The sequence below is a fragment of the Alligator mississippiensis genome, chromosome 2 (genome assembly GCF_030867095.1).
Source record: "Alligator mississippiensis isolate rAllMis1 chromosome 2, rAllMis1, whole genome shotgun sequence".
NCBI lineage: Eukaryota > Metazoa > Chordata > Crocodylia > Alligatoridae > Alligator > Alligator mississippiensis.
Window position 1 is genome coordinate 271,290,143 of NC_081825.1, and position 26,198 is coordinate 271,316,340.

The 26,198-nt window shown below is 44.4% G+C and overlaps 1 protein-coding gene across 3 annotated transcripts; it reads left to right on the plus strand.

Annotated features, from left to right (window-relative positions):
- On the plus strand, nt 1–26,198 carry GPR65 (G protein-coupled receptor 65). Of its 3 annotated transcripts, XR_002088468.2 has the most exons (4): nt 1–84; nt 2,358–2,569; nt 9,678–9,850; nt 25,931–26,198. XR_002088468.2 is itself a non-coding variant. In XM_006271973.4 (3 exons), exon 3 carries the CDS (start codon nt 9,746–9,748, stop codon nt 10,820–10,822), a length of 1,077 nt encoding a protein of 358 aa, XP_006272035.3. In that variant the 5' UTR covers nt 1–84; nt 2,358–2,569; nt 9,678–9,745; the 3' UTR covers nt 10,823–15,156. The 3 variants fall into 3 exon arrangements, 2 of the variants coding, with proteins under 2 accessions (XP_006272035.3, XP_006272036.3); XM_006271973.4 differs by lacking the exon at nt 25,931–26,198 and having other exon boundaries at nt 9,678–15,156; XM_006271974.4 differs by lacking the exons at nt 2,358–2,569; nt 25,931–26,198 and having other exon boundaries at nt 7–84; nt 9,678–15,156.

A 26,198-nucleotide genomic window follows, 5' to 3' on the forward strand; every position in this document is an offset into this window, starting at 1 on the left:
TCTCCTTCCTCAAAACCAGCTACAGTTCATTGGCATGATGGCTTCACAGTAGAAACTCCAACGCTGGAATCAATGGCTTCTGAGGTAAGCTTAGCACATCCAAGAAATCTGCAGGGATCTAACTGCTATAGTAGTATTATCTGCTGCTTTAAAGCTCATGTTGACTCCCCCTTACTGTGATGCTGATAACATCATATAATATTGCTAAACAATGAGACAAAAAGGCATGGAGAAAGACTATCATGTACTACATAACAGCTGTATAGGGCATGAAGCAGAAGGGCAAGTGGGTGTTTCAGAAGGCAGAGAAGTGTAAAAACAGCATGCTTATCTGGTGGACTTGGTTTTCTACTTTTATAGAATTACCACATGAAACACTTCTAGTGTATTATGGAGGAGTGGAGAACTAATTAAAATATTTTCATATGGATTTTCCAAAGAGGCTATAGTGTTTCTATCACTGTGATGTTGCCATGGGGCAATTATAAGTCAGCTGATTGTTGTTCTTCACTTTTTTCTGCACAAAAAAGGGCACAGTTCTGAAGTAATCTTATAGTCCAAATCCCAAAGATTGTGAAAGCTAAACAAGAGAAACACTGGAAAGATAAAATGAACTGAAAAGTAGTTTATTACATTTTTGTCATTATATACATGTTATTTTTCACAGTCTCTCTGTATATCCACAAAACCAAAAATATATTTTACTAAGGTAAAAAAATGTACTTGTAACAGGCTGCATCCTCACAAATGTATTTTGTGTTCTTTATGTATTAGCTAGGTAAAATAAGTGCTGTTACTTAGTTTATATGAACTATTCATCGAGATTATTTTAATGGTTTGTCAAATAGTTTGCTAAGCTCATTTTAGCTAACAAAAGATGGCATTCTTGTAGGCTCATTTGGATCCCTATTGAAGATTCACTTAATTTGTGACACGTTTGAGTAAAATGTGACAGTGCAAAGAAGAAAGTGCTGTTCATTTTAAGTGTAGGTTTATGGTAGATAGAAACCACGCTGCTTTGAAAAATGGTAAGTAAATAAGGTCATCATCATAAAAATTCCCATTCAGACCTGGATTTCAAATGCATCAAGGTTTGAAAATATTCAGACTTGAGCTTTGGATCAGGTCATCATAAATAAGAACCAGATAACTGAGGTGTTTCTTTCAGAGGGATTCATTTTGTGGCCATTTATTATTTTATATATGTGAATCACCCATTGACCATTCAAAATATGGGTATAGTAGGAGAAAGTTCAAGGTATCTTTTGCTTGTTTTTCTGATGTTTTGCTGTTGCACTGCTGTAAGTGCAGCTTTCACTGACCTTCCAGCTTTTCCAACACTGCTCTTTCCCCCTTTGTCTTATCAACAAAGCTAAACACTTTACAAGCAGCTTAGCACACACAAGGCTAAAAACTGCCAGTAACAAACATTATGTTAAGATCTTGAATTTGGAAATGTAGTATTTATAGTGAAACGTGTCCTTTGCAGATGTTTAAAAAAAAAATTAAACCAGTTAACAGTGGTTAAAGCTGAATTTGTTGAATAAAACACGTTGTTCATAAAACAGAATCATTACCCAGAGTCTGCTTGGTCTTCACATAATTTCCAAAACAACAGTATTCCCCTGGCTGATAAAAAAAAAATCCCTTTTCAACTGAGGTGGGCAATCTGGCCCCTTCAGGAAAAGTAATAAAGAAAGCATTACTGGAACCTTCATTTTGTGTTTGTTGTCAAATGAAAGGGCAATTTTGTGCTGATTCTTTTGTTTTCAAATTGCAGCAAACAAAGAGAATCCATCAAGTGCTCTCTAGATAATGTTCTCTGGCTCTAGATTACAGTGTGTTTAGAACACAAATACTTCAAGAATGATTGTAATAGAGACACCATAGATAACATAGACTTTTCTCCAGCAATGATTAGAAAGGCCCCTATCAGCTTCTTCGCAATACCCTAGAACAGCATGCTCCAACTGTGGGCCAGATGAGTGGCACAGGGCCAGTCCTTAGGCCAGATTGGGGCCATGTAGCCCCAGCCCTGCATGCCCAAATCAGCCTCAGCCCTGCACACCCAATCTACCATGCAGGGTCATGCTATCTGTTCCACCAGGCTCCTCGTGGGTCCAGAAATTTGGGAGCAGGGGAGTGGCAATTAACACTGCCACTTTTCCCCCAGGCCAAATTTTAATACCAAAGGGAGGGCGAGGGGGAGAGAACCCTGCAGAATGGATGCCATGGCTCCACAGGTTGGATCTGGCCTGTGGGCTGGTGATTGAGCCCTAGAAATGTGTAGTTTTCTAGTCCATTTCTCCAGATGTTGTCCTGAATCATTACTGCATATTTTAAATTTCTGCATTCAGGCAGCACAGGCTCTTGCAGAAGGTGGCTTTTGCCTCACCACACCATGTCACAGCTGAGCAGAGGGGAGAAGTGGCAGTGGCCATGTACTAATGAACATCTGCCTCTGCACCCCCGCTACCCCACCACCCTCCAACTGGGAAATGTTGCTGAGCTCCTGTCTGTCTACACACTTCTGTTGTTTTGGAAATATTTCTGATTCAGAAATGAGAATGTAAGTATGAGGGGCTAAACTCTACCCTCAGCCACACAAGTCTGAAACAGCCCCAGAATCTGTGCTTACACAGCAGTACCCTATAGTTAGGATAGTTTTTGACTATTCTAGTATGGATAACAGAGCAATTGAAAACAGCTCAACCAATATATAGATATATTTAGCAGAACTTAACACTCTACATAGGGTGCTTACAAGCTCCTGGGTAAGAAAATATAATAAAAAACTAGAATTAGCCACCCTACTAGAGGAAAGCTATGGGTCTATTTCATTCATTCATGCAGAAAGGACTGGTTAAGAAATAAACATTATAGACAAAGTCTTCCATTAGATGACCCAGGCAACTGCAGAAAAGTACAGAGTATATGTGAGGGAAGAACTGAGTCTTCTGTGATTATATGATCTGGGCCATTACCTAAAACATTTGCTGCTGATGAAGTTCATTGGCTGACTTGCATACACTGTGGTGAAGGTCATTCACTCAGAGGTTTGTTCAGCTCCAGAATGATACCCTTCTAATGGGCTTCTCCCACTGAGAGCACAAGCATAACACCAATACATCGTCAGGGACTAGAAATGAGTTCTTCAGTGAACAGGAAACTGCCTCCTGGAATAACCCCTATGTCTGCAACAAGAGCGTGTACTCCTTGTAGCTGTCAACAGATACCAAAAAAGTGGAGTGACCTATTAAAAAAAGGGCATAAAGAACATCTGAGGAGGAAAATGCCACTTGGGCCCTCTGAATCTCTCCTTCATTGCTTCTGCATAAAAAGCTGTATCAAACTCAGATCTTTGCTGCATAAGTCACTTTACATATAAGTGTAAAGAAAGGTCCCTAACCCATAGAAACAAATACAATACTTACAACAATGATTATAGTCTACACTCCTAGCCAGGTGAATCAGCACAGGGAAATTTGAGGGAGCACTAAGGTCAACTAAGAGATTGGAAAGAGAAGATGGTGTTTGGCATGAAGAAATCGGGAGGCAGGTCCAGAAGCAAGGCATGACAATAGATGAAGGCCAACAGAAAAGTGACTGTAAAAGAAAAGATACAAATTCAGCTTGAGCTTTTCTGCTTCAAGTAACACTATGTGACCTAAATGTAACAGTCCCCTATTATCCATGAAGTCTAACTAGCAAATCACATTGGAAAGGAGCCTTTTAGCCATTCCCACTAAATCTAGATTCCTGGTTTTAATTAGTGGTGCACTCCATCTGTCTTTTTAAAATATAATGTCCTCAGAGGCATAGCTGGACAAGGTTTTCTTATAAGTTTTTCAAATGTATGCATGAATTTAGTGGCCCTAATAGCAAGGAACTATTAATCTTGATTTGAGTGAGACAACAGGATTGCACAAACTGCCACTTCCTTTGTTTCTTTGCCTTTATCTCCTTCTTGAGAGAGGAAGTCTTCCCTGTGGTGAACACACATTGAATTGGAGACACATCTACGTAACAGTTTCTCTTTGATGTGCACAAACCACAGGCCACATATGCGAACTCCATGGAACACGGAATAAGATTGCTCATTCTGGTAGAAAATCCCCTTGCCCCAACCTTCACTTAAACCTGATCCCTTTACATTTCTTTATAGTTATCTCTTCATTTACCCTTTAGTGGTTCTGCCACCTTGTCCCTGCAGCACACTCATTTCATAAGCTCTCTTTTTCTAATTACAGTCAAAGACTAACCACAGATGAATTATAGACACTTCATTCTTTGTATCAGAAAACCAGATGGCAACCAAAATGCCCTATTTGTACACCTGTTGAACTTTAGTTATCAAATCTGGGGGTAAGAGAACAATGAAAGCCGGAATTGTAGCATTACAGTCAAATGCCCACTTTGCTGAAACAAAAATAGAGAATGCCTTCTTTTATGTAAGTGCTCTATAACCCACTTACTCATTCACACTTCTGTAGGAACATAGGACAAGCTTAGCATCCAAATTTGGGGCCATCTGAGCAAGGTGTTCCCAAGTGATAGCTCCCCAACAAAGAGCTTTTCTTAAGGTTGTCATTCTGATTTTGCTTTCTGAGTTTTTTTGGTTCTCATTTTACCCATGGTAGGCCTGAATGTGAAACTAGCAAACCTTTGTGGCAGGAAAACAAAAACCAGAATGCAAAAAAGGCTAGCATTCAAAACAGACGTAAGTCTACATCATGAGCCAGACAGCCTACGCATAGTCAGTACAAAGTAGAAAAAAGGGGTTTTTGCCTGCTATTTTTCACATTCATGGTGTGGCTTCTGGGAACATTCAGTAGTCCTTGGACTAAGCTAATGCTTATCCAGTTGTCTAGAATCCAGCTCTTAGCAGAAGATGATGGTGGGATAGGAAGGAAGGTACCTGATTCTGACAAAGTGTGTTTTTTGCATTTGGAAAAATCAAATTGAGTACTAAAAACAGTAATCAAACTATTTTCAAAAAGGAAATTTATGGCAGGGCTGAGGTCCAGTCAGTGGGGAACAGGGTGAGAGGATGGGTATGGATGACATTGGAAAGGCTGACAAGATAAGTGAGAAATATTAAGTGCCAATACCCGTCAGCCTTAGGCTCTCCTCTTCCGTGCATGTGTGCCAGGATTTGGGAATATCTGAGGCCCTCTCCCACATCTCTTATCATAGCTGAGACCTTGTGGAGCCCTGTTTGAGCCTCTTCCCCAGTCTTCCCTCAGCAAAACCAGGATATGGTTGTTTCCAGCCCCCTGTAGAGATATGTCTTACTATCACTCTGCTCTTCCCCACATTAGCTGAGATCACATTGATCCTATTCCTCTTGGAGGCTCTTGAGGATGTAAGCCTACTTCATTGTTCCTGTGCATGTCAGGGTACACAGGAATGCTTCTTGCATCCAAGAGTCAGAGCTTGAGATGGGAGTGCTTCACAATCACCCAAATTTCTCTCTCTAAAAACCAGAAACTACAAAACTAAACTGTGGTGGAGAGGCTCTAAGATGCAGAAGATAGTGGAACCAGGTTGAGAAGGAAATAGGCACACACCCTCACCCACATGATTAAAATTACTGTAACTACTTTGTAATAAAACTGTCAAAACACCGAGGTCTAGATCATGACTTCTCCTATAAGTCCAGCTAGCAACTACACCCTCCAATTTTAATGCACAACCATTTAATGCAATCACATGGCATCCTTGACCTCACAATTTCTTAGCTACAACTGCCTGAATGATCATTAATGTCTACAAACAACATTTGTCTTCCTGTTTGCAAAAGTAGGAAATTGAGTAAAAGAAAATAGTAATACAGAGGTAGGATTTCCAAAAGATTCAAGCCCTAGCATGGTTGATAGGACAGAGCAATCTGGGGGTGTCAGACTGAATAAATAGCATACACTTTGCTCAACGAGGCTTTCACAGGACAGAGGTGTTAGCCTTGGCACAGGAAACCAGGATAAAAATTCAAGAGACATGATTTCACATAACTTCTATAAATAGCAAAAATAACACAGGGGATGAGTTTGAAAGGAACACATATTTTGACAAAAGATAAATGTTTTAAATTTAACCTTCAAATATAAATGTTTTGATTAATGGGGAAGAGAGAGAAAAAAATCAGAAATGTTCAGGTTGAACTCTAGGTTGAGATATAGATTTGGCAGATAGTCCCACCATATGCTAGGATATGCTAGGTCCCACCCGAAATGCTAGGATAATTTACAGCACCTTTTCTAAAGCCCCAAATAGAACAATGAATGTTCCAGTCGCTCCCATCTTTCCCTTCCCATATCCTAGTCAAAGTCTATAGTGGTGGTGATTTGTGAGATGAAGAGGGGGCGGAGGTGTTTCTACTACCTCTGCCCAGGTGGCATTCTCCTGAGGGCTATTTCTATCTCCTTTAAGAGACTCAGTGTTGGAAAGATGATTTCATGAAGCTGTCATATTCTCACTAAACATGGCTAAGATATTAATAAAGATTGACTGCCTCAGAGAAGTGAGACTTTCCTCCAAGAGTTTTTAAAAAAAGGACGTGAGAAGTAAAGAAATTCATCTGAGCTGGAATTTCAGGATTGAAACACGTTAGCAGCAAAAGGGAATACTATACATGGTACCAGGAACCACTTTAAATTACTCTTCTTGTTGCATCTTTGGTTAGTGATGTAACTGGGGGAGGTAGTGGGGTGAGGGGGCAACCAGGACAGCAGCACCAAATGCTTCCTTTGAGAGCCAGGAGGAACCAGAAAAATAACTGCAGATAGTGGCTGGGTGGATGGCCACCACTAGCTGTACAGCAGGCAATGCTTCCCTGTGTGCAGTGACTACCCTGGGCATGGAGATGCCCTGCTACACCTGTGCTTTAGATATAGATTTCATAGATTTTATAGACATTAGGGACTGGAAGGGACCTCATAAGATCATCAAGTCCAGCCCCCCTGCCAAAGGCAGGAAGCCTGCAGGGACCAAACGATCCCAGCAAGATAAACATCGAAATGGTGGTGGGCTACACCATGTCTACGCCATGTCCCTGGTGCTCTTGAGAAGTATCACTCTTGAGGATGCCCTACTCACCTGATTCTACTTGCAGGCACCAAACCTAGAAATGTAGCATTGAAGCCATTTGCAGGGTACGCCTCATGCACACTGAAAAACAAGTTCCTGAAAGTCACTGGAAAGTCACTCCACATGCTTCACCACATTTTTAGGTTTGGCAATATAAATGGGAGTGTTTGGACAAGACATGCTCAAGATCATCCTTCATCAAGCATGTTTTCATAGATTTCATAGACATTAGGGCTGGAAGGGACCTCGGAAGATCATCGAGTCCAGCCCCCCGCCCAAAGGGCAGGAAGTCAGCTGGGGTCATAGGATCCCAGCAAGACAAGCATCCAGTTTCATCTTGAAGGTGTTCAATGAAGGCGCTTGAACGACCTCCGGTGGCAGGCTGTTCCAGACCTTGGGGGCTCGGACAGTAAAGAAATTCTTCCTTATGTCCCGCCTGAAACGATCTTGTAGTAGTTTGTGACCATTCGACCTCGTCATCCCTTGGGGCGCTCTGGTGAACAAACGTTCCCCCAGATACTGGTGGTCACCCCTGATAAACTTGTAGGTGGCCATCAGATCACCCCTGAGCCTGCGCTTTTCCAGGCTAAAGAGCCCCAGGGCTCTCAGCCTGTCATCGTAGGGTCTGCTTCCCTGACCTCTGATCATGCGCGTGGCTCTTCTCTGGACTCTCTCAAGCTTCTCCACATCCTTTTTGAATTGTGGAGCCCCAAACTGGACGCAGTACTCCAGCTGTGGCCTCACCAAGGCCGAGTACAGGGGGAGAACGACGTCCCGGGATTTGCTTGAGAAGCATCTATGGATGCAAGCCAGCGTTTTGGTCGCTTTACTAGCCGCAGCATCGCATTGCAGGCTCATGTTCATCTTGTGGTCAGTGATGACCCCCAAGTCTCTTTCTTCCATAGTGCTAGCCAACATAGCACTGCCGAGCCTATAAGGATGCTGCAGGTTCTTTTTCCCAAGGTGGAGAACCTTGCATTTATTGGCGTTGAACACCATCAGATTCTCGTCCGCCCACTTGCTGAGCCTGTCCAGGTCAGCCTGGATCACCTGCCTGTCTTCTGGTGTGGATGCTTTGCCCCAAAGTTTGGTGTCATCGGCGAACTTGGCCAGTCCGCTTCTGACTCCAGTGTCCACATCATTAATGAAGATGTTGAACAGTATGGGTCCAAGGACAGAGCCCTGGGGGACCCCACTGGTCACAGGACACCACGATGAGTGACTTCCATCAATTACTACCCTCTGGGTCCGACCCCGGAGCCAGTTTTCCAGCCAGTGGATCGTGGAGGACCCAAGGCGACAATTGGCCAGTTTCTCCAAGAGACGATCGTGGGACACCAGATCGAAGGCTTTTTTGAAGTCAAGATATATGACAACAATCTCATCTCCCTTGTCCAGGTGATAGGTTACCTGGTCGGAGAAGGAAATGAGATTGGTCAAGCAAGACCTACCCGCAACAAACCCGTGCTGGCTATCCCTTAAGATGTTGGCGTCGGCCAGTCCATTAAGGATGGCCTCTTTAATAAACTTTTCTAAGATCTTCCCCGGGATAGAAGTCAGGCTGATGGGCCTATAGTTAGCTGGATCCACTTTCCTCCCTTTCTTGAAGATAGGCACCACATTGGCCTTCTTCCAGTCTTCGGGCACTACACCAGAGCGCCAAGAGTTTTCAAAGATTCGCGCTAGAGGCTGGGCTATGATGCTCGCCAGCTCCTTGAGTACCCTGGGGTGAAGACTGTCAGGGCCGGCTGACTTGAAGGTATCCAGCTTCTCAAGATGTTCCTTCACGAAGTCAGCATTAATGGAGGGCAGGGGATCACCCTCACCCGGACTTCCCGGCCCTGTAGCGGGCATGGGCGTCCCATGGGGCTGATGAAAGACCGATGTTGGAAGACAGTGTAAGAATAAAATTTTGCAGTTTCATCAGCAGTTTCTGTTTGGAGGTTACTACTGCATTCAGAGTCAACCTAATCCAATGCTCAGTGACATAAACAGAAAGACGTGTAGGCAACATGGCAGAAAGGAATTCTTGGATCTGAATGAGTAAAATATTCTGGTTTTTAGAGTAGGGATTAGAAGCCTGTCCCATGCATAAAGACAGCTTATCATTTTATATTTTGAAATAGTTCTTTCAGACTACAGGTGTTACATGAGAAAAGAAATGATAACTCTGCTAGCTATTTCTTTACATTGCTGGGTAAAATGTACAAAGTAGCTTTGAAGTGGCCAGGGAAAAATGTCTCCTGTGCAGAAGACCACTTTCCACCAGGGGTGGAGTCTTCAGCCTCAGTTCCCAGTACCAAAGGAAGAAAGGTATGTTGAGCTTGATCTGAGGGTGAGACATGGACAATGCACAAATATATGCTTTGAAGAGAAGAGAGAGAGGCTGTCAGAGAAAACCTTCACTAGCATAAATTAGGGCAGTCTCTGTATAACTATAATTTATGCCAGAATTAGACAGCTCTAAATCAGAAAGCCATGGCTATTGCCAGGGTGGAAAATCAAGATCCCCCCTTTAGTTTTGTATTGGTTGATACATCAGGCTAACTGAATGATAATCAAATGACATTTAATTTTTTTTCTTGTAACAGAAAGAAATTTCAGTGTTCTGGATGGAAGCTTTTTCGTTGGGTTCTGGAGAATTAGCAGAAGGTGACCCATGAGACTAGAGTGTTTCTTTTTCTGTACCCAGGCTGGAATTAGCCCAAGAATTGTTCTCAGGAGAACAATGGATAATAATAATACATGCAATATAAATAACCAGGTGGATAAGTATTTGTTTCCTGTTGTTTACAGCATTGTGATTGTGATTGGTATTCCTGTCAATTGTATTTCCCTCTATGTATCCTGCATGCAGGTGAGGAAGAAAAATGAGTTAGCAATCTACCTCTTCAGTTTATCCCTGGCTGACCTCTTCTACTGTCTGATTCTACCTCTGTGGATTGATTACACATCGAGGGGAGACAACTGGCAGTTCTCTTCCTTGCTCTGCCAGATTTCTGCCTTCATTATACAAACAAATTTTTACACTAGCGCTGTTTTCCTCACCTGCATCTCTGCTGACAGGTACCTAGCCTTAGTTTACCCATTAAGGTTCCAACATCTGCGCTCAAGAAGATGCGCCTTGATTGTCAGCATATTTTTTTGGGCTTTGGAAATCATCTTGAATTTCTTAGTTCTGATCCATAATGAAACATTCACTAACGTTTGCATGTTCAGGAACTATACAATATGTTATGATAAATACCCCATGGAACCTTGGCAAGCCAGATTCAACATATTCAGGATAATTACAGGACACACAATCCCTTTGACCATCATTCTGTTTTGCTACTATAAAATTTATCGAGTTGTAAGACGTAATCAAGCCACGGAGGACAGAGAAAAAAGGAAAATCAAGAAGCTGTTACTGAGCATCACTGTTACTTTCATTGGTTGCTTCACCCCCTACCATGCTGTGCTGCTCATTCGCAGCATTAAAGACTCCCTTCATATGTATACGGTTTACAGGATCATACTGGCTTTAACAAGTTTGAACTGTATTACTGACCCAATTCTGTACTGCTTTGTAAGTGAATCTGGGAGGACAGATATCCTGAATTTGTTCAAATGCTGCTTTTCTATGCAGCACACTGAGTTAAGCCAGCCCAGGACGGTTGTTGTGTCTAGTACTATTTCCAAGAGCAGTAGACGAGGGACCAGTGGGGACCTTTGTGTGAAACTGAACCACCTTTAAAAAGACCTGAAATAATGAATTGTCAAAGCAAGGGTTGATAATAAATACAGAAAGGCCAAATTGTTCCCTCATTTACATCCGGTAAACACCACTAAAACTGAATTAAACAATCCTGAGAAAAGTGAAATCAGAAGAGTTGCAGGGGTGTAGCTGAGGACTATTTTTTAACAGCTTTTCATATACAAGGAAGAATGCATACTTTAGTGATTACAGGTGATAAATAGGAGCCAAATTCTCTCATGGGATCTCACAGAGAGACATCAAGTCACTGAAATCAATGGAACCTACACCTAGCCCAAGTGAACCGGTAAATCAGGCCTAGTACTATCTTTGATGGAATGTTTTCAGCCAACCTATGTAGCACACCTCTAGATCGGGCTGCACGATGGAGAACCACCAGGCAAAAGTTCTCTACCTACGGTGGTCTTAGACAGCTATATAGAAAGATTTGTCAAAGCATATGTTTGTGCATTTAATTTACACATGTCCCTATCACATAGATCCTGGCAAATACCACTGGTTGTGCCTGTTCATATCATCCATGAATCGGATACTCAGACACTTTTCTAAATTAAAAAAAAAAAAGATTCTCACTATTCTCAGTTGTAATGACCACATCTAAGTGGTCCTGTCTTTTGGCCTATTTTTTTTGCATGATATATTAGTATCTTCCCAACAAATTCTTATGGTCATTTGTTTTTTCACATATATATGTTGTTTGTTTCATAGTTTAAACACATATACACATCACACACACACACACACACACACACACACACACACACACACAACATTTAAACTACGAAACAAACAACATAGGAAACTGCAATGCAAGTTGTGCTGTCTTATCACAAACCTGATCTAGGCACATAGCATGTTTAAAAAGCAGATGTTTAATTTCACCACACTGGAATAATAAAGAAATCACTTCCACTGAATTTGAAGCAGTTTAGTGTACCAGTGCCTGTTGGCTCCTGAAAAGTTCCATTCAGAGAAGTACAACACTATGAATAGTGCTGTACTTGGGTATCTCAACACCTTTGTGAGATACCCTCAGAAAGAAAATCAGCCTAACTGTAAGACCTTAACTGGGAATACATGTTTGGCAGCAAAAAGGTAGTTCTAGCCATCACAACATAGATAAAATATTGGAATGGGATTGAAGACATTCATTCCTTGCCTTCCAGTCTCTTGCTTAGCAAATCACTATGGACTAGATCTATTAAAGGATTTTTGTACCCGGAAGTCAGATATGCATCACCCAACTATTAAGCAGCTATTCCCCCGAATACAAGCCAGAACCCAGTTTTAGGAGCTGAGGCTGTCCACGAAGTATGGGTGGAGTTAGGACGCTTAGAATGGAGTCCAAGATAGATGCCAGAAAGAAGACTGAAGTCAGCACAGTCAGCAGGCAGCTGTACAGAGCTAGCCAGTAGTACTAGCTAGGCCCATATCTTAAACCCTGTCCTCTGCAACTCAAATGATTTATTCAGTGTTTCAAAGACATTTCCCCATCCTTTCCTGATAAGCACCTGCACCTTTTTTCTTATCAAGGACAGCTCTGAGCTTACTTCTTTACTCAAACAGAAATAAGAGGACAGGTGAAAATAGTACCTACTTTTTATATAATAGCCAAAAAGTCAGTCACTTGCCCAGGAAATGAGAGACCTGAATTCCTTGCCCACCTCATATTCAGGGGATTCAACCGCCTATCACCCAGGTTATGTTGTTGCCTATTCCAAGTGAGGGACTTCTCCACCAACCTATCTTACCTTGTGCCACAGTACAGAAAAGAATTCAAGATCGATTAGGCCAGAAAGAGAGAGAGCAAGAGTGAGCCTGACTTGCTAGACTAATACCTAGACACTTCCATGGGAGACATCGCACTGAATCTCTTCAGGTAGAGGAAGGAATTGGACCTAGCCTTCATGCTTCCAAGGCAAATGTCCTAACCACTAAGCCATCATATAAAAAGCAGACATTTCCTCCTCCAGCCACACACTAACAAGGAAACAGGAACTGCAACTACATTTTATATGGACTCTGATCCTGCTGGTATATGTAGGATGTGTCCAGACAATGCCTACCAGACCAAAGGGATTTAAGTGAAGGAACACTGACATTGACTGTGCGAGCAAGATATCAATCTGCTCAGCCCTGTCAGAATAGGTACAGTGCAGGTTTGGGTATCTAAGAAACTTTAAAGCAAAAAAAAAAAACAAAAACCCCAAAAAACAAACAAACAAATAAACAAAACGTAAAATGGTTTTGAGCTTTATGTGCCTCCAGTATTACATGGTTATTGAGCAAGGGTATTCAAGGTTATAACTTTGGACTCTCATGCCTAAAATCTATCTAAGTCCCATTTTAGATGTCTGAAGTCCCATCTACACAGTAAAATTACTCTATTTGTCAGCAACACTCTTAAGCACGTGACCAATCAGGCTGCCTCCTAAACAGGAAGCCGTATAGCTGTGCCTATGCTACATGCCAGACAGGTTTGTACCAAGGCAAGCTAACTGACCCTGTCTTTCAGCAGAACTAATCAACCCATCTGAAGTGCCACACAGATGTGACTACATTCATTCTAGTTTAAGGACCCTTCCACACAGAACAGCTCAGCATGTTTAAGGGCTCTTATGCCAGGCATAGTACATTTACCACATAGACATTGCCATACATCTTTTTCTGGATGGCCTTAGTCCGGGTTTAAGCTCTGCACATGCAGACCTCAGTGTCGGCATGACCAGTTGCAGGAAATCTTCATATATTTTGAGTGTAAGACCCATGGTAAATCTTTATGTGTCTTATTTCTATAAAATGGGGAAGTGATACTGCTCCTATCTCCTTAAAGTATTTCACAATACTACAATGGCAAATTACAGTTCTTTTGTATAAATGTTTTATTTTAAAAAGCAGATGGGGAAAAATCAAAACAAAAAAAATTACTTGTATTAGGGCTGCATTTAGCTCAGCTTTGAGTAAGTATACCTCCACTTCATTTAGTGGCATGAAAAGAGAATTACTTATACTGTGTCTAAATTAGGTCCTAAGCTTTTATAAAGCTTTTACTTCCCCAGATGACAATCAAATAACTTGATCTGAAACTGCTCACATGATCCCATGTCTAATCTTGTTCAGGATTACATTTTCTGAATCATCTTTCAAGTTGTTTGAAGACACAGCTGTGCTTACAATAGACATAGGATGTAGGTTTCAAAGCAGTGTGAGGGAGCAAGAAGCACAACTTCCATTAAATTTTAGTGAAATTTAGATGCCTGTTCTGTTGAGCTACTTTGAAAATCCCAGACATTATGCCTGAAATTACATTTCTATCGGGCTACAGGGAAGTTTTGAAGGTGTACAGCCAGCTACGTGTTGTACCTTGCATCATTTCTGTGTTTGTCTAATAATTTTTAGAAAACAAAAAATGTAATAAGAAAATATATTTTTTCTACATTTTTCAATGTCTCATCAAGTTTGTTCATCCCCATGATGGTGAGTTTGCCTGGAGAACTGTCATTTAGCAAAGGATGTTGCAAGTCTTGTGCTCAACATATAATTGCAAGGGGTTATTTCACTGATGGGTGCTGCATACAGAAATAACTGAATAAACATCTTCCTCTAGGATTGATGCTGCAATTCTTTTTACCAACACTGCCAATTACTGTATTTTCTTGCATAAAATGCACACCCAAATAAAATACTTCTTGTTTTTGGAAGTCAGAATGGAGAAAAAAGATTTTTCAGAATAATGGCTGACTCCTGGAAGTGCCAGAGTGTCTAGGACATGTTGCATTAGGAACTTCCTGATATGTCTGACTATCTCCTGCAGTGGCCCCAGATCCTTGCAAAGGGCAATAGCAAGACTGTTAGTTCTTTATATAAGTTTCTGTAAATAAAGTGTTGTTTCTACATCATGAGCTTCATCAAGATACTACCAACAGTTTTCTTGCTCCTTTGGGCACAAGCTACAGTGCTCAGCCAATAGATATGGCTGTAGGAGGGTTAATTCAAGATTCAGCCCTTTCAGTTTGCTGAGCAGACCCAACAGCAGCCAACTTGGTAGCTGCATGGCATGAACCATGTCTCCATTTCCAGTAAAGGAAACAACTTTCCTGCTAAAAACATGCACCCCAGTTTCAGGGACTGATTGTGGGGAAAGAGGTACATGTTGTATGTGAGAAAACACAGTGCTATTTCATATTCTGCACTGAACTCCTGATGACACTATAGTCAAAGAACCAGGACACCTCCTTGAGAAGAATTTTGCCCTTAGGAACCTTTTGGGTTGGTCTAATAAAAGATATCATATTCACCCAAGGAAACTTGTCTGCCTATGTCCTTAGACCAACACAGCTACAACCTACACACCCTTAGGAAGGAAGTTCCTTTTTAAAAAGAAAATCAAAAGCTCATGTAAAAAATCCTATTTAATTACAAGGTAGTAATGGGCTTCATAATATAATAACTGAAGAGCAGGGGCACAATAATAGCTGCCACCACATTGACCTGTTATACCTCTGACTGGGCTAAATACAGGATCATGAGCCAGGAATGTGCAATGTGTAATCCTGCCTTTCTTAGTGACTTGAATACAGCTTTGGCACATGCTGAATTGCTGCTACCAGGTAAACAAAGTAAGTCATTTACCCTCTCATTATCTGAATGTCCTACGCTATGCAATAAGAACATTTAAAGCAACAAGTGTGTGTTAAGAAATAGTTATTTAATATTTGCACAGCTTTTCAAGATGGCAGTAATAGTACTCTTGTCAGCATGATAACAGTGGAGTTGGTTCTATACATCAGAAGTTCAATGAGGGCAGAATCATTCTCCCAACAGCCCAAATTCTCTTTAGTCATAGAAGCATAGAAAACTAGGGCTAGCAGGGGCTTTAGAAGTCATCTAATCCAATCTCTGCTCTAGGTAGGATCATCAAGACAGATGACAGAACAAGGAACAATGGTCTCAAGGTACAGCAAGGGAAATTTAGATTGGATATAAGGAAAAACTCACAACAGGAAGGTAGCTGCAACCAGTGGGTTGCGTGCGGGGTACGATGACCCCGGCCCCAGTGAGGGGACGGCCCCAGTGAGTGGGGGCAGTGGTGAGAGCAACCAGCGGGTTGCGTAGCCCCGGTGTGAGGGGGCACTAATGAGAGCAGCCCCAAGAGAGGGGGGTGGTGATGAGAGCCCCCATTTAAGGGGGGAGGTGTGTGGCAGTGCACTGTGTGTGCCTGCCACTTTAAGGGCCTAGAGCTGGCAGCCTCCAGCTGCCTGATTAGGGCAGCCATTTTAGACACAAGGGCTGCCTATATAAGCAGGGCAGTTTGGCTGCAGGAGGCCAGGCAGTAACATTGCCTGGCTGTAGGGCTGCTGTGAATGACCTGGAGGTAAGGGGGAGCTGCAAGGGGATGGTAAGGAGGCTCCTGGTCCTGGGCATGACCTGAAATTGCACCCTGCCGGGAGTGGGTGGTCTGGTGGGGCTCTCAGTGGCGCGGGAGCCCCCAGGAAATGCCAGGCCAGTTATCACCCTGGTGAAAGGCGGGTTGGGGTGCCCTAACCCCTAGCTCCCACCACCACTGGGTGGGTTACCCATGTGTTTGTTGGGGGGCCCAGATGGGCCAGTGTTGTGAGGGGCCCAGAGAGGGTGGACCCCAAGAGTGAGAACGATTATGGGCGTGGTGCTGCAGTTGCCCCTAGATGATGGGGAGTAGTGGCACGGTGAGGCCCAGAGACAGTGAGCAGCTAGAGAGACCCAGCCCAAAGGGGAGAGTACCCTCGACTGGCCCAAGCTGGGGCCAGGACTACGGTAGTCAAAAGGGCTGGGGGCCCACCGCGAGGGATGCCCAAGAGCCGGGGGCCTGGGGTCCCAACTGGCCTTGAGGTGGGCCAGGGCAAGAGGCCGAAGGTTCTGGGGGAACCACACCCGAGAGGGGAACATGGCTTCGGGGGGGGCTAGGTAGCCCGGAGGACGGCGGAGTGGCTGCCTGATAGGAGAGGATCATACTGGGGTCCTGTACGGATGATTCTGGAGCCCAGTGTGGGGACGGTGACAATGTGAACACCGTAATGCCATCTGCGAGGCTTGGGCTGCGGTACAGGTGCTCCTCACTTAACGACCTACCTGTTTAACGACCGCGCGGACTTACGACCAGCTCTCCGAGCAGTCGGTACTCCGAGCAGGTAGGTCGTTAAGTGAGGAGTACCTGTACAGTATTGTGGAAACGGCGCACTGCAGGTTCAGCACGGCGGGGCAGACAGCTCCCGCGCTCACGGCCCGGGTGAGGCGGGGTGCACGGAGCGAGCTTTCCTCACCGGGGCAGCTGCGCCGGCTTCCACCTGCCTGCAGGCATGATGCCCCCGGCCCCACGCAACGACAGCCGGCAGGGCGCAGAGCAGCCACACGCATGGGTCTGGAGGGTGGGCTTAAGGGCGGTGGTTAGTTCTGCCTGCCGGGGCCGAGCTTCCCTCCTGCTCCCTGGTGCCAGCTCCTTCCCCGCTCTCAGCATCCTCTTCCCACCAGCCCTGGCTTCAGGGCCAAATGCTGCCCTGGTGCTGGCAAGAGGGGGGGGAGGGAGCAGCTCGGCCCCCCGCCCCAGGGATGCGGCTGCCAGCACACGGTCCTGCGGGGACCACTTTGCTGCTCAGAGCGGCTCCTCGCTTATCGACCAATTTGCTTAACAACCGAGTCGCAGGAATGGAACTCGGTCGTTAAATGAGGAGTACCTGTATTAGGGGAGGTCGGAGCCGCAGAGCACCCCCCGGCATTGGGGCATTACAATGGGCAGCCTCCCGCTTAATTGACATCAATATATGAATTGATTATCATCAAAGGCGTGGTGGGCGAGATAGGCGGGCAGTTGTCCAGAGACAGGTGGGTGGGCCACGAAGAGTGTGGCCCTGAGTAGGCCCCCCCTGTCATGGTGACAGGCAGGCGGGCCACAGACCTTCGGTCCCAGGAGGCCCCCTGTCACAGTAGCAAAGCACTAAAACAGGTTACCCAGAGAGGTTGTGGAATCTCAGTCCTTGGAAGTTTTTTAAGACCCGGCTAGACAAAGCCTTGGCTGGAATAATATAGCTGGGGATGGTCCTGCTTTGAACAGAGGGTTGGACTAGGTGACCTCCTGAGGTCCCTTCCAACCCTAATTTTCTATGATTCCATCTCTATCTCAATCATACTATATGTGAGCCTGTCTAGCCTATTCCAAACACAACTGCACAAACACCCTCTTGCTTAACTCCAGGCATAATGTTCTAGAACATTAAGAATGCTAGATGCTATCAATGTCCTACCACTACAGGGACAAGAAGTAGATTGTTAAAATACATTTGAGAGATTCAAGGAAGAGATGATCATGCTTCCTACTAAAACCCCCATACTCTGTACACATCTGACCAAAGGGTTAAATTTCTTCCTAAATGATCCCAATACCAAATAAAGATCTAATAAAGTGTGGCAATGTGGGGGGGGTCCCTGACTAGCCACAGAACTAGTTTCCCCACGTGCCTCTGGGCATACTGCCCACCTGTCCTGCCACGCCTTATTAATTTATTATGTTATTAATTAAGGAAGGAGGCTGCCCATTTTACACCCTGATATTGCGGGGGGGGGGGGGGGGGGGGGAGACAGGGTTCTGTAGCTCTGTTCCACTCCTACACTGCAGCCCAAGCCTCACACATGGCATCTCAGGCAGTCAACTCAACCGTCCCCTTCACCCACTAGCTGTGGCCCCTTTCAAAGGGACCTTCAGCTTCTGTATAAGCCCTGGCCCTGCCTCAGGCCAGTCGGAACCCCAAGCTTTTTTGCTGCATATGGGCGTCCCTCACAGTGGGCCCCTGGCCCTTTTGACCCTTCCGGTCCTGGCCCCAGCACTGGCCAGTCAAGTCCCTCAGTTGGGTCTATGTCTCCTGCCTGCACTGAGAGATCGGGGTCCCTCATTCCCAACTCAGGTGCTTCTTGAAGTGTGCCTGGCCCCACAGGGGTCACTCCCCCAGCAGGCTCAGGTGCTTCCTGAAGCTTACCTGGCCTTCCCTGCTCTGATGGTATGAATAGCCCACTTGAAAATGAGGGCTGGGGTTAAGGCTCCCCTACTCACCTTCCTCCAGGCTGGTAACTGGCCTGGCATTTCCTGGGGGCTCCTGCACCTCTGAGAGCCCCACCAGGCCACCCACTCCCGGCAGGGTGCAGTTTTTGGCCATGCCCAGGACCAGGAGCCTCCAAACCATCCCCTACAGCTCCTACTCTTACTTCCAGGATGTTGTGTTCAGCATAGCAGCCAGGCAATGTTACTGTCTGGCCTGCCAGCAGCAAACTGCCCTGTTTATATAGGCAGCCATGGATCTAAAATGGCTGCAGCAATTAAGCACCTGCTGGCTGCTTGGCTCGGCCCTTAAAGTGGCAGCCACCAACAGTGCCCTGCCACATAAAGCAATTGCTCAAATCCATGTAAGTAACATTTTCCAGTAACCTAGGCCACCTTGCAGCTGATTGGTTGCATTTCATATTTAACATTTTATAAGAAACCATTTAGGATTTTAAAAGTAACCTGACTTATTCTTCTCAGGAATATTGGGCTCAATTCTCCTTTCACTACTCTTGAATGACATGTGCAAAAGGACTTGGTGGTTTTTGTTTCCAAATTTAGCATACCTCCATGCCCTGAACCCTCACAAAATATGTCTAGCTTTTGATGAGATAGGAAAAAAAAATATGATTTTGAATTAAAAGGGTTAAATATGCTACTTCCTTCTTTCCATTGCACAAAGAATCATGCCAGTAATGTCATTACAGCTCCATCAGTGAAAACCTTTTTAATATCTTGAGCATGATTCTTTATTTTAATGTAAGGGTGTGAGCTATTAAAAGAAAGCGGGTGTTTGCCTAAGTTCACATGTATTTGTTATACTGATTTAGTGGTGCAAATACGCAGATATACAAATATAGTGTGACATATTTTCTTCTAAAAGGATATCAACAACTGAGATGTTATCTTTCTATGTGTCTCTTGGAAGAGAAACGGAAAGTGGGTGTATATGGTGCTAGACTTTTCTAACGCCTCATACAGACATTCAGGTCATATTCACCTGATAATATTCACAAACTATGCAGTTCCATGGGACCCTAAAACAGACTAGCTGCCATCAAATTCACAAGGGCTAATAGCATCTGTGGAACATCCAGAACTGGTGCCCCAGTGTTTGCTCCCTGAAAGTTGTTCACTTTAATTATAATACTAATCATGCAAGGGGATCTTAAAATTAAGAAAGAGAAATTAACATGGAACCCAGAGCTTTTCTTTTTTGCTTTCATGTGAAGGATGTGAGGGTGCAGGCAGTGAGTAAAGATAACAGCTCCACCTTCCCCAAATGGGGTAAAATGTTTAGAAAAAGAAAAACCCTGATCTTAAGCTTGACAGGAATTGAAGCAGCTCTTAGGAAATGACTATTTAAATATAGTATTTTGAGATAAAATATTGCTTATAGCAACGACTTCTGGAAGATCCATTATTAAGGACCAAAATGTCTTTTTTTTTTTATATACATGTTTATATATTTTTACAAGAATAGGAAGTGTTTCTGGATGGGAAATTTAGATAGCAGATTGAGTTATGGCAATTTAACGCATGCAATTTGCCAGCATCTAATCATGCATAAATATAGATATGAACACTAAACGCTACATTCATTATACATGGAAACTGAAGTACATAGAGAGAGAGGTGGTGTGAGGGCACCATCAAGGCTTGGGATGGTGAGTGGTTCCCATTAGAGCTGATACATTGTACTGTCTCTCAGGTAAGATATAAAACCAACTTAATTTTTTATAACTAAATGCCTCATTTATTTGCTTTTTAATCATGAGGAGGGGGACTAATGCTACCATCATGCTCAAATTCCAGTTGGAGCAACCATGCTGTTTGTCCTTAAATCCCCTTGAAGCTTAATATTGAGTAGTTATAACTCATTACTCCATTGACAAGGGATGGGTCCTGACATGAGGGACTATTCGCTTGAACTTGCTGGAAGGGGAACATATTCCCACTGGATCCAGACCCTTTCTCCTCATCGGGTACACACCTTTGGATCAATATACCTAGCTGAAGACTAAGACTGGGTTGCACTTCTTTGGCTCTGTCAAAGTAACACACTCTGATCAACAACAACATGGGCAGGATACCAGGACTATTATCACTAAGTGTGATTAGGGACAGGAAACATCACAGGATATCTCTCCCTGCAAGAACATGTGGTTGCTTTACTTCCTATTACCCAATTTGTTGTTTTGTAGAGTGACTGTACTCTTTCACTTTTCAAAAGTATTGAAATAAATTTTGAATTGAGCAGAACTCACAGCACCATACAAACAGAGGCACCCCATTTCATTCCATGATAGGTAATGTGAGCACAAGCATTCCTGCCAAGACATTGCAAATATGCCTCAGGCCTGTGCTGTCACTTCCACAGTCAGTGGTAAGAGTGCCAGTGCACCCCCTGACTGGCTGTACCCCCCACTTAGGCAGTGGGTGAGGGTGCAGGTGGGAGTGCCAGCACCCCCCCCCCCCCCCCCCGGCGCAAGTGCTGGCCTGGGAGTGGAGCACCATTGCACTCCCAGAAGCGGCTGCAGCAATCGGCCATCTTGCAATCAGCCACAGGGGGAACCCCCCCACCAGTCACTGACTTGTTGCTGGGGCGGGGGGCACATATGCCCACCCCCCCAAACTAAGGTGGCACCAGTCATCCATGTCCACAGTTGAAATGGCAGTATCCATGACCATTCAAATTTGGTCTTACAGCAGAAACTGCCAGTGAGGGTGCTGCTTGGCACCAGCTATGATGCTGATATTCTTCATCATGCTAAGTTCTGTTGACTAGTAACAATAGGACTTCAGCCTGCTTAGGTCAGAACCAGACCTGTCAGACGCTGGCAGCCATGAATGCCCCACACACTCCTGGGGTTCCTTTCAGTTTGTTCTGTCTCCTCAGCAACAGAATTAACTCTCTTTTCCAGAGATTTTCAGATAAATTTTTCAATCCTTAACGGCTTTAAGTGGCTAACAGTTTGCCTGGGCTGAAGCTCCCCCCTGCACCCCACCACCTCCTGAAGCAGCTCAGAAGCAGCAGGAGGGGGAGGGGGAGTAACTGCTGCAGGGAGGGGAAGCTGGCTTGGCCCGGCAGGGCTGTTTTTCTCCCCTCCCCTCCCCTCCCCTCCAGCTGCAGGTCTTGCCACATGGTGCTGCACCGCTCGGGGCTGGGGCCACAGCACAGTGTGGTGTGGCCATGGCAGTGGCAGCTGGGAACAGAACAGCCCCCTGCCCCAGCCAGCCTGCAGCTGCTTGTGCAGCTGCAACCCTGGGTACTGCACAGGGGAGGGGGCACAGCAGTGTCGGCTGCCGGGCTCAGGGCCTGCTGGCACCCCCAAGCTGGCCCAGGAAGCCCGCTCCCCAACCAGCCCTCACCTGGTGGGGCCAGACACCAGCTGGCAGGGCCCCTTGGTGGGGCAGGGACAGATGTTATTCCCCTTCCCTCCAGTGTCCAGCAGACGAGACAGGAGGGGGCTTATTCCACCGCTGGAAGGCAGCAGCGGCAGTCGGAGCGGGCAGACCCAGCTGTGGTCCCCACAGGGCAGTGGGGATAGAGGGGAGAATAACTCCCCTCACTGCCCCCTCTGCCTTAGGAACCATGGCGCCCTCCAATGCAGCAGCGAGAAGGAAGCACTTGGCAGACCCAGCTCGGGTACCTGCTGGTGGGACAGAAAGGTGGGAATTAAACCCCTCTCTGGCCAGTTCAGCCAGTACTGGCTATGCCCCTCCAGCACAGTTCCCCTGCAGTGGAGGTTGTGCTCTAGCACCCTCTGACGCCTGGCCTGAGCAACTGCAGGCATGTGCCCACATTTCCTCAGTTCAGGGGGACATCTGTTCTGTTACACACCGGTTCAACCTAGGCAGTTTAGACTAACCTGCAAAGGTTGAATCAGTTCAGACTCTGGCTTTTTGAATGTCTGTCGATAGCCTTAAGGTGATTAGGGGAATGGAGAACCATTCAGGGGAGAGAAGACTAAGAGAGTTTGGTTACACCACAAAATGGAAGCTGAGTAAGGATGTGATTGCTGTCTAGAAATGCATCAGGGGTGTAATCAGTGAGGAATAAAAACTATTTTAATTGAAAGAACAATGTTGGCACAAGAACAAATGCATATAAATTAAGGCTGGAAATTAGATGAAGGTTTCTAAATATCAGAGCAGCAAAGTTCTGGAATAGATTCCTAATTTGAGATGTGTAGGAGGCAAAAACTAATTATCTTTAAGGTAAAGATTGAGTTTATGGAAGGGGCTGTATGACATGGTTATCTGTGTGGACACTTGACTCAACTCAGGAGGTCCCTGCAAATCCTATGCATAGCTGGAGCCCCACAAGAATCCAAGAGGTGACATATATGACTAGCTACCTAAGCAGCTATACTTGAGGCTTGCTTGAGAGAATTACTTGGTCTTCAGTTTTTCTTAGGTTTGGAAAAACACTGGTGAGCTGGGTGGAGACTGCATTCTTGGTTTTAAGATGCAGGGTAAAACAGGTTATTGTTCTGATTTCTTCTTTTGTTTATTCTCATAGCTATTTGTTTCTCAACATACAGTTACTGGTTTCTTATGCTTGTTCTTCTTTTCATAAAAATCTTTTATTATCTTTTATACAAAACACTTGTTGTCAGCAATAACTGTGATTCCAGAGTATTTGACCATACAGGCTTGCCAATTCTATGGAAAGGGGGGTCCATCTTTTCTGTGACCATAACTGGGGAGGGATGCAATCCTTCTAGCTGACAAAATCCCCTCAGCCAAGGGCTGTGGCAAGGCCTGAGTGGCACAGGGCTGAGACACCATAGGCCAAGGAATTGGCCTCTGGCATGTCTCAGCTAGTTTCAGCACATAGCCGAAAGGGATTTGAGGCAGAAGGGCAACCTAAAAGTATGAGAGCATACTGAAAGTGAATGTTTGTTTTAGAGATGCACCCAGGCTGCATCTGGAGTCAGGGTATATGACACAGATATTTCAAGACTCCTGATAACGTCATGAGAGTTAGTTACATGGTGCCAGCACAAATAGCTTTTTTATGGGAAAACAATCTCTATTGGTTTATGTTAGCAGAAACTGTTAGAAATTGCTAATACATGTAATTAACTGATTTTTAAAAAACCTATACCTGGGGTTTCTCTAAAATCAGGTGTTGAATTTTAGTCCATAGATAATAGGAAGCACTCACCCTGGCAAGTCAAGCAGTCTTGGTGTAAAAAAAAAGCTGTGAACACATGATACAACCTCTAAAAACAATGTAGCCTTGGCTAGTAGTGGCAGATTTACTCTTGGATAAGACAGCTACATTTGTCCTCTGTTCAAATGATTGCTTTTCCATGCACAACTTTCTCATTGGTATATAGCTCCTACAGTGAGATTTACTCATGCCTTAAGATTCATATATCCATAGCCTAAACACGGATTTGTTGTAATCAAGCCAGGAACCAAAGAAAATGTTAGGACCAAAACCTACTTTTCTAAAAGGAGCTCACTTTAAACTGCTAGCTTCTGAACTACTGCCCAAAGTGATTCGTTACTTTTCCCAAAACTCATTCTTTCTTTGCAGTGAGTTGTAAATTCAGTGATGAAATGCATACTCAAGGGAGATAATACCCTACCATAGTTATATATGTGTGCAACTTTAAATATGGACCAAGCAGCAATGCCTTCATACTGCAGTGCAGAATTTATCACTTTCACTGTTTCATGTGTTCCCATAGCAACATATGAATTAGACTGACACAATGCAATAAAGTTCTGTGCAGATGGGAAAGGAAGATTGCAGTATGGTACATCAAGGTAAATGCCTAGGAAATTGTATATTGTATCCTATATTTCTGATTCCCTTTATGTAACAGCATGGCTATCTTTGCCTATCTTTGCAAAAAAAGATGCGAGCAAAAACGTAAGGGCCAAACAATACAGGGTTGTACAAGGCCTTCCAAGTTACCTAAACCACACAGGAACTGTATATATAGAATCACTGTCTGAGTAGCCAGACAAGGATGTCTATGTAGGGTTTGCTGTGGAGGTATAAGCTAAGATCCAGAAAAGAACACATCATGGGTCTATGTACCATATTGCATTCTACAAGAGCACAGGGAAATGAGACACTAAGGTTTATTTGTCATGCTGCACTCTGTGAACGTGAGCAAGGGAACTGTTCATTGAAAAGTTGTTTTTCCCCTTTATATATAGAGACAGACTCTCTATATGCCTCTATATAACCTTGTCTGCCTATGTCCTTAGATCAACATGGCTACAACCAACACCCCTTTTTCCCCTTTAGAAATTTGACCATATGAGCGGGAGGTAAACTGAGTCTCAGGACTTGCTCCAGGTTATCACAGCCCACTTTGCCACCAAAGAAGCTAGGTGGTTTATTTTCTCCCTTCCCATTTAATGGCCTTCTTTGAGGAGTCTATTGTCCTTGAGAAGCCCAGAAGTCTACCAAATCTGCCTCTGTCCACTACATGAAGTCTGCTTGTGTCAGATGGGCTTACACTGGAGGTATTACCAAGGAATCTCTGAGGAGCTCTTTTGCAAAGGTGGCAGCAATCGAAGTCCAAAAACTCTGCTGCATTCTGCTATTGTCAGTGTCTGTGATGTCTGATGCCCTCCAACCATGTCCCAAGAGAAGGCAAAGTGTGAGCTCACATCTGCCTAAGCACCTAAGATGGCAATGTAACTGCTGATGTGGGCCCTAGTGACTTAGATGTAATTTTTCCACTCTTCTAGTGTCACTCTCCTCATGGGAATGGGGGAGGAAGACATATCTGTTGAAGTCAGCTTTTCCAATGCTGTCTGCCTGCCTCTTTTCTGCCCAGCGATGGTGTCTGCATCTTGGTCACCAAAGACAACCTCACCAATCTTGCCTCACTTCTTTCCCATCAAGGGTGAAAGGGGAAGGTCACCCTTTGCGTGACCAGATTAGGTTTACAAGATATGCTCTGTCCACAAAGCTGATAAAGCTCTCCAGTGACATACTCAATAGAGATGTGTGAAATTGAGACAGTTTTTTTCTTTGCCTGCAGCTTCTTCAACTGTCATTAAAGCCTCCAAGGGTACTGGCCACTATAAACCCCCCAGAAGAGGAAACTGAGCTGAGAGGCAAGCTCCGCAGTGGCTAATACATCCTCATGAATGGGAATGAGATGGAAAAATACTAAGCCAAACTGAACACGTTTCTCATTCAAGTTCTGAACAAGTTTTTCCCCTTACATCAACTAAAGCCCCCCTCCATCCTCAACAAACAAAGCCCCTCCATCACCCACCCCACCCACCAACAATAAAAAAACTTAT